The sequence below is a fragment of the Dipodomys merriami genome, unplaced genomic scaffold (genome assembly GCF_024711535.1).
Source record: "Dipodomys merriami isolate MVZ:Mamm:240054 unplaced genomic scaffold, mDipMer1.0.p SCAF_3, whole genome shotgun sequence".
NCBI lineage: Eukaryota > Metazoa > Chordata > Mammalia > Rodentia > Heteromyidae > Dipodomys > Dipodomys merriami.
Genome location: NW_027204492.1, coordinates 39,192,830 through 39,202,281, shown reverse-complemented (window position 1 = coordinate 39,202,281; position 9,452 = coordinate 39,192,830). Strand labels below are relative to the sequence as shown.

Sequence of the window (9,452 nt, the reverse complement as noted above, 5' to 3'; positions counted from 1 at the left end):
AATTAAAACATCCACTGTGTGAGCTTGGATCAGTCCCTTTAGTCATTGGAGAGCAAGATTTGTTTTATAAGGCTTCCGTAAAATTCCCGGAGGTTGCCCAAGAACGCATCGCCGATTAAATGCGACTTACTACCGAAGCTTCTCGAACTGGATCTTACTCGAAAATTCTGTAAACTTCAAAAAAGATTAACGCTCTCTCGGCTATAAGGGCGGGGGGGCGGGGGGGAGACGGCTTAATCATTTAAATAGCGGGGGAAAAAAACGTTTTAAACTTTGTATCGCACACCACACTTAAAAACTGGTGGCGGGACACGCTTTGAAAGCATCCCCCCACCCATTCTGACCGCGATGAATTGTGGGACGTGTAGTTCCGCACTCCCCAGGCATAAGTACAGAAGGGAAGGTATGAAACTACAAGTCCCAAGAAGTGAAGGAGCAGGACTATTTCCCAGTCTGGCGGTTGCTCCGTGGGCGGGAGTTGGCAACCTCGCTGCCTACGTGGGAGAGGAGGGGGGTTGGGGGAAGGAAGTGTGGAAAGCCTGAACCTGAGGCTTAGCTGCCTGAGGAAGATTTTGTGTGGAGTAGTGAGGAGGAAAGACGGGCTGTGGGTGAGGTGGGAAGGGCAAATAGGTCGCCGCTCTAGGAGCGGCACAAAGTTATTGGCGATGTGGCTGAAGCCTGAGGAAGTGCTCCTGAAAAATGCGTTCAAGCTGTGGCTGACGGAAAAGTCTAACGACTACTTTGTGCTGCAGCGGCGTCGAGGCTACGGTGAAGAAGGCGGAGGGGGGCTCACAGGTAAGCCGTGCTCTCTTCCTCCTTTCGGGTAATGTAAAGGTGGAGTTGTAAAACGGTTACTTGTGGCTGCCCAGAGCAGAGGGATTGGGCTCCCGCCTCACCTTTCGGCCACCACCCTCCAGTGAGGAGGACGCCGGCCGTAGCGCGGTGCCTTGGGTTTGGGGGTGGGACGAAGGAGGCGGGACTCTTACCTGCTGGGCCCCTTGCTCTGAGGGAAAGTACTCGAGCGATACTGCTCACAATTTAGGCTACTTTTAGAAGCCAGTCCACAGTGGTGGACATAACTTCTTTCCACAAAAGCTACTCCAATATTACTGAGTTAAGTGAGCGACGGGGGGAGGGGGGACGGGGGGGGTAAGGGGAGGGAAAGGGGGAGTAGCGAAGGCGCGGGAATGGCGAGGAGAAATGCTTCCTGCGAGAGATTGCCTTCAAAAGAGAGATGGGCGAGGGAGGTTAAAAGTGTCTGTGAGTCTCTGGTCTCAAGTTTAGTATGTTTCACTTGGTCTCCAAGTTTTCAATCTTGGCAATCACCTCTCGGGCTATTAAAACGTCTTACTGATTTTTTCGTTTCAGTGTTGGGCGCTGCTCCCTTTTTCAAAGCCATGATTCTGGACTATACCAATTAGACAAACAGAAATTCAACTCTTAACTGCTTAACCTGCCTTGCCCCCAGAACACTTAAAAATGTAAAACCACTCCTTGATCAGATGCCTAAACTTTCCACAGTTTGCTATTTGGGGATCACGTGTCTGGGTAGGACAGGGGTATTCAAACTTTGGGGCATTGGGTAGATGAGTTGTTTTTCGTGATAATTTCTACTTTGGTATTGTGGCGTTGAAATGGTCGACCAGGCTTAATTTAGACTGGGTGATGTAGCGGAAACAGTGAACAGGCTGAAACATTTTATTTAAATAGCCCCATCCTCATCTCTTGCTTGTTAAATGACATTTTTCAACAATAAATAAATAAGCACACTACTGTGTGCTACGAAGAGTTTTCGAATACAAAGACAATTCAGATTCTATTCCTTGCCTTTAAAGTTCTGCATAAGGAGAAGAGGGTGGAATAGGAGAGAAGAAAGAGCAGCTCATAAAGGAGACAAATTGTAATGATAGCCCAATGACTGAATGATGGGTGAGCATTAACTCAGGAGGTGACATTGCCTTTTCCTCTTTAGTAAAACGGGTGCCTACTTAAAAATTACAAGTGTTATTTCACAGAAAAGTTTCCATTGAATAGCTGCAGATAATTTCTAAAGTTTGAAAATCAGTGTTGATAATTAATTGTGTAAATTATCCATCTGAATCCATAGATCTTGCAGCCCATCAGAAGTAGTGTTCTAATATATATTTATCCCCCATAATTTTACTTAAGCAGAATTTTTATTGGTGCTTCTGCCTATGCTTACCAAACATGTGTGTTTACTTCATATAAGTGTGTTCCTGAAAAAAATAAGTAAAACAAATTCTAATGAATCTGCTTGTCATGTAATATTAAATACAATTTTTCTTGTATGACTCCTTTAAACAGTCATTCCTTATTTCTGTTTGTGTTTTCATTTGTCATGCTCTCAAAGCAGACTTCTGTCCATCTTACCCACCTCTTTAATGGTCTCCTATTTCTAGAATAAGGAAACTTGTCTGAAGAAATAAAACAAGATTTCCACCACATATATTCATATATATGTATGTATGTTGTGACTAGTGATGGCCTCATTGACTTGGTGATCAATTTGTATTTCTGCATAGATTGTTTTGTCCATAATATTGTTAAGATACTTGAAATTACAAGAGAGCTTACATATTAAACAAAACAGAGTAAAAACCAAAGAGATTTTTATTAGATGTGTTTAATTCATTTGGGCCCAGAGCAAAGGTGTTTTCATGGCTAATTTCAATTACTGTATTTTAAAGTTGTGAAGCCGAGAGCTTTGCTGTGCTATGCCCTAAGTCCCTATTTGGATTAGCTCCCATTGGAAATTGTGTCCAGTATATTAGGCTATTTTTTGATAAACACAACATTTTGTTACCCCTTTATAAATTTATTATATACATTTTGTCTAATGAAGAAAGGATAATGACCATCTAAAAATGTTAATTTTTTATGATTTCATATCTTTGCCATGTATAACTGGCAGTAACTATAAAAACTGTAATGTTTTAGTTATGAGTAAGTTTGCTGACTTTATTTTACTTTAATAATGATTATAGGAATGTGATAGTTTGGAAATTAGAATTCTGAGGTTCTTCATTGCATTTTTTTTGTCAGTTTGAGGGCTTAAACTCTGGGCCTGGGCGCTTTCTCTGAGCTCTTCAGCATGCACTACCACTTGAGCCACAGCACCACTTTTGGTTAATTGGAGGTAAGAGTCTCACAGACTTTCCTGCCTTGGCTGGGTTTGAACTGAGATCCTCAGATCTCAGCCTGCTGAGTAGCTAGGATTACAGGCATGAGCCACTGGCCCCCTGGCAATTGCATATTTTTTGGTGGTACTGGGGATTAAATTCAGAGTCCTGCGCTTGTTGGACAGGCTTTTAGCCCATTTTTCAAATTATTTTTCAGGCAGCATGGGTTTTTTTTGTTTGTTCTGGTTGGCTTGAGCTGCAGTCCCCCTTGTGCATTCCCTGGGGAATGACAGCTATACCACTACAATCAACCATTGTTTGAGAAAGAGTCTCTCGAAATTTTATGCCCTGCTGCCATCAAACCATGATCACCTAATCATCACCTCCCAAGGACCTAGGATTACAGGCTTCAGACACTGATAGTCTAGCCCTTTTTCAAATATTTCTAGTAAATGACCATTTAACTAACTTTACCTTACTTAATTCTCCTGGAGCAGAGTGGAATTTTTTAGGAAATTTTTGTTTTATGTAAGGTTGTTTTACAGATGTGTTTTTTGTTGTTGATGTTTTTTTGGTGCCAGGTTTGGGGCTTGAATTCAGAGACTGGGTACCACCTCTGAACTTTTTTCACTCAAAGCTAGCACTGTACCATTTGAGCCATAGATCTTCTTCCATCTTTCTGGTGGTTAATTGGAGATAAGAGTCTTGTGGCCGGGCACCAGTGGCTCACTCCTGTAATCCTAGCTACTCAGGAGGCTCAGATCTGAGGATCACTGTTCAAAGCCAGCCAGGGCAGGAAAGTCCATGAGACTCTTATCTCCAATTAATCACCAGAAAACCAAAAATGGCACTGTGGCTCAAGCAGTGGAGTGCTCTCTTTGAGCTGAAGAGTGCAGGGATAGCACCCAAGCCGAGTTCAAGCTCCTTGACTAAAAAAAAAAAAAGTCTTGTGGACTCTCCTGCCTGGGTTGATTTCACAATCTTCAGATCTCATCCTTATGAGTGGCTAGGATTACCAGTGTGAGCCACCTGTGCCTGGCTATATTTTTGACAGTACTGAGGTTTGAATTCAGGCCCTTGCACTTCCTACATTGCCACTTTACCACTTGAACCACACTTCAGTCCATGATTTTCTTTGAGAAGTAATTTACCCTTTAAATTTTCTTAGTTATCTTATGTTAATCCCTTGCTTTTGCTGATAAGATAATGAATTTTCTATAACACCTAAATTTGGCATCTTTACATAATTATCATTTGTGCATATTTGGCTTATTAAGTTCAAATCAGCAATTTCCTCTGGCAGATGAGAAACAGGCTACAATCTCTCAACTACTAGTAGATTTAGATAAACCAGTCAGGAGGCCTTAACTTAATTTGTTGAAAGTTTTACTGTTGAATTTTCTGTATCTTAATAGTATAAACAGATTCTTGAATGTTAGACTGATAATCACCCTTAGTCCTTGCAAGGCTTTTTTTGGTAGTATAGAATAAAGTATAAAAACAAAACATTAAGGGGCTAGGAAGGTGGCTCAGTGGTAGAGCGCTTGCCTTGCATGCCTGAAGCCCTGGGTTCGATTCCTTAGCACCACATAAGCAAAAAGAAAAAAGCTGGAAGTGGTGCTGTGGCTCAAGTGGTAGGGCGCTAGCCTTGAGCTGAAGAGCTGAGGGACAGCACCCAGGCCCAGAGTTCAGGCCCCATGACCGGACCCCCCCCAAAAAAAACATTAAAATGGAAGTTTTTAGCTATTGTTTCTTTAGTTCCTCTTTCATGTTAGTACCATTACTTTGCAACTAAACGATCTGTATAAACTAGAGCATAAGGACATTTGAAATAAGCCTGTCCTTTTAAAAATGCTTGGAATATGGTTTTCATTTTATAATATATAATAGGCCACAAATTACTGTGCTAATGATTTGTCATAAACATAATAAAGTCAAGGTAGCCTTCAAAAAAAACTCTTTCTTGAGTAAACAAAGCTTTTTTTCTCCTTTTGTCCACCCCCAACTCAAGGAATCTAACTCTGAAAATGCTTAAGTATCTATTAGCAAACTATCCTTGCATTTCATGCTCACAAAGAAATTATTGGGTGAAATATTTGGTGCCAAAATGGTAGGAATGACACATAAGCCCAACTCACATCATAAATTTCATAAATTATAATTTTGACCTACTAAAATGAAAATGCCATTGGGCAATGACAGGGAGGATGATGAGCTACATTGTGTAGTCCTCTCGCTCTTTGGAACATCTTGATTCTTATGAAGTCAAGTAAAAATTAATTTTCAATGCCTCTTTGGATTTAAAAAAAGCAGCCTTCTAGGAAGTTTGGAGACAGGAAGGATAGTATCACAATGTTACATCTTTTTAAGTCTTTTTCTTTTCCTTTATTTTGTTTCATACTGGCACTAGGGCTTGAATTCCTGGACTTAGACTCCCACTCAGCTTATCAAGGTTTTCTGCTTACAGTTGGCACTCTACTACTTGAACCACATCTCCACTGCTTTTTGCTAGTTAATTCGAGTTCAGTCTTTTGGATTTGTCTGCCCAGTGTAACTTTGTTAAACCTAAATTCTCAGATCTCAGGCTCCTGAGTAGTTAGGATTATAGACATGTACTACCAGTGCCCAGTTTAGTCTTTATTGTTTTTTTATTAGAATGAAGTTTACTTGATTAGTAAATCTCTACCCCTTCCCAAAAAGCCTTTGTCTATAATCTCTATTATTAGAGATTTTATATATACATATATAATATATAGAGAGAGACTAACATTAATTTTTTTGCCTATACCAGGGCTTAAATTCAGGGCCCTGTGCTCTTGTTTGGCTTTTTCACTCAAGGCTGGCATTCTACCACTTGAGCCACTCTTCACCTTCAAGCTTTTTGCTGGAGATGAGAGTCACACAGACCATTTTTACTCAGGCTGACCTCGAACCCAGATCCTCAGATCTCAGCCTCTTGAGTAGCTAGGATTTCAGGTGTGAGCCGCTAGTGCCCAGCTAACTTAACTCCTTTTTCTTTTCTTTTTTTTTTTGTCGGTCGTGGGGCCTGAACTCTGGGCCTGGGAGCTGTCCCTCAGCTCTTCAGCTGTAGACTATACAGCTCTACCACTTGAGCTTCAGCCCCACTTCTGGCTTTTTCTGCTTATGTGGTGCTGAGGAATTGAACCCAGAGCCTCATGCATGCAAGGCAAGCACTCTACCACTGAGCCACTTTCCCAGCCCCTCCTTTTCTTTTTTTGGTTGTGGGCTTTGGACTCAGGGCCTGAGCTCTGTCCTTGAGCTCTTTTACTCAAGGCTAACACTCTGCTACTTTGAGCCTTAACTCCACTTCCTGTTTTCTTGTGGTTAGGAGATAAGAGTCTCATCCTGCCTAGGCTGGCTTTGATCTTCAGATCACAGCCTCCTGAGTAGCTAGGGTTACTGGTATGAGCCACCAGGGCCCGCCCTAACTTAACTCTGTGTGTGTGTGTGTGTGTGTGTGTGTGTGTGTGTGTGTGTGTGTGTGTGTGTGTGTGTGTGTGTGTGTGTGTGTGTGTGTGTGTGTGTGTGTGTGTGTGTGTGTGTGTGTGTGTGTGTGTGTGTGTGTGTGTGTGTGTGTGTGTGTCTGTCGTGGGGCTTGAAATCTGGGCCTGGGCACTGTCCCTCAACTCTTCAACTCAAGGCTAGTGCTCTACCACTTGAGCTACAGTGCCACTTCCGGTTTTCTGAGCGGTTTATTGGGGTTTATTGGAGATAAGAGACTTGTGGACTTACCCGCTGGGACTGGCTTTGGACTGCAATCCTCAGATCTCAGCCTCCAGAGTAGCTAGGATTACAGGCGTGAGCCACCAGCTCCAGGCTCCCAACCTGACTCTTGAGGATTGAAAATTCACAGCACTAAAATGTATGGGAACATAAGTACTTTAAAAGGCATGAGATTTGCTGGGCACTGGTAGCTCACGACTTTAATCCTATTTAGGAGACTGAGATCAGAGGATTGCCATTCAAACTCAGCTGGATAGGAAAATCTCTCTCCTCTCCAATTAACTACACACACAAAAAGTCTAAAAGTGGAGATGTGACCCAATTGGTAGAGTGCTAACCTTGAGCCAAAAGCTTAGGGACAGCACCCAGGCCCTGCGTTCAAGTCCCAAGACTGGCATAAAGAGCAAAACAACAGATTTCTAGGTAAGCAATCAGTATTTACTTGTGGTACTATCAAGACAGAATGATGACACTCATCACCCATCTCTCAAAACTTCCTATAAAGCTGCTCTTTCTCATGGAAAGAGATCTTTAAAGGGTCATTTTTTTTACTTGATGTTATAGAGATCTCCATTTTCCAGGCCAAGAGTTGAGCACTGTGGTTTGCCAACCCTAAATGTTACCCTGTGGAATTTTCTTAATGATCCACTGTAAAACAACACCTACAAATATTCATATGCACCACCAAATCTAGTGACTCTACTTAACCCATTAAGCCTGTTTCTTTATCTTCCTTGATTATCTAATGTTTCAGTGTCTCTTTTCAATTGCAATTGCTTTCTCATCTGTAGAAGCATTGTTAATTTGCATCAAATTAATTTTTTACAACTTATAAACAACCAGCAGATATTTGATGTGAAGAAGCAAGATATTAAGTGCTATTATTTGGGACCAGAAGACCATAAAGGAGATTTTGTGTGTGTGTCTGTGTCTGTGTGTCTGTGTCTGTGTGTCTGTGTGTCTGTGTCTGTGTGTGTCTGTGTCTGTATGTGTGTGTGTTTTAGGGAGGGTGTGAATGTAAGCTTGTTTGTGTGAAGGAGGCTGTGTGTATGTCAAAGAGGTTGTATATTCATAGACTGTATATTTGTCTTTCTGAAGGAGGCTATATGTGTGCATGAAGGAGTTTATTTGTATATTTGAAGGAAGCTCTGTGTTTTTGAAGGAGGCTTTGTGTGAGAAAGCTCTATGTGTGTATATGTTTATAGGAGGCTATGCATGAACGTGGCTGTATCTGAATGTGTGTGGTTTTGTGTGTGTGTGCGTGTGTGTGTGTGAAGGAGACGGTATGTGGAGGCTGTGTGTAAATGTGAAGGAGCCTCTGTGTGTTTGTGTGAAGGAGGCTATGTATCTATGTAAAGAGAGCTGGCTGTGTGTAAAGGAAGCTGTATATGTTTGTGTGAAAAAAGCTGTGTGTGCATGTATGTGTGAATTTTTTAATAATTACTTTTCCCATGTTATAAGTAGGGATTGGTTTGGAATGGTAATATTGATTATGTTCAAGATAATGAAAACACTCTAAACAGATGTTTGGTGTGATAATGATTATGCACCTATACTCTATAATCAGAATAACGTATAAGATTTAGTATAATTTATCATGATATTGTTTCCTTTTTATATATGATTTCTCAAACCTAGAACAGTTCTTAATGATACTTCTAAAGTTATACGCAACACTTGTCTTGCTGAATGGTCATGAAAAATACATGTAACTTTGGTTACCCAGTTAGTAATTTTCGAATTTTGAAGCAGAAATTACTATTGAGCTGATTCTCATGCTCTTGTAGACAGTAGCAGATGGACTATGCCTACCAACTAAACTGAAAATCAAAGATATTATAATGTTTGACACACTTCCGCATAACTGACATATTATGACTTTATATTGCTTTTATGTTAGATTGCTATATTTTATTTGTCAATTTTATTTGCCATTGTGTGTGGGGGGGGGGTGTGAAGGAGACTGTATGTGGAGGCTGTGTGTATATATGAAGGAGCCTCTGTGTGTTTGTGTGAAGGAGGCTATGTATGTATGTGAAGAGAGCTGGCTGTGTGTGAAGGAAACTGTATATGTGTGAAAACAGTTGTGTGTGCATGTATGTGTGATTTTTTTTTTATAATTTTCCCATTTTATAAGTAGGGATTGGTTTAGAATGGTTACATTGACTATGTTCAAGATAATGAAAACACTCTATACAGATGTTTGGTGTGATATTGATTATACACCTATACTCTGTAATCAGAATAATGCAATTTTATTTGCCATTGCTATATAAGTTCAAAAGGTAATAGAAAGTTCTAAATGTGATGGGATGCAGACTTCACTGTATGAGTATTTATTTAGTACCTTTTAAAAACCAAGCCCTCTGTTATAGAATGGAGAAATAATACATTCTTCACTGAAAGTAGTTGGAAAATAGTGGGTAGGGAGACTGGGGAAAGAGAAAATGGTTGAAAGGGGTCAATCTGATTAAAGTACAGTATATACAAATGTGAAATGCCATAGTGAAGCTGAGACCTGGTAGCTTACACCTGTAATCCTAGATACTCTGGATGCTAAGATCTGGA

The 9,452-nt window shown here is 40.8% G+C and overlaps 1 protein-coding gene across 1 annotated transcript in view; it reads left to right on the top strand.

Moving 5' to 3' along the window:
• Positions 1 to 530: 530 nt before the first annotated feature.
• Tbc1d8b (TBC1 domain family member 8B) overlaps positions 531 to 9,452 on the top strand; it is a 61,666-nt gene continuing 52,744 nt past the window's right edge. Inside the window, exon 1 of the mRNA XM_070039978.1 lies at positions 531 to 795. Within this exon, the coding sequence (XP_069896079.1) occupies positions 666 to 795 (130 nt within the window). The 5' untranslated portion in view covers positions 531 to 665. The remainder of the gene's footprint in view (positions 796 to 9,452) is intronic.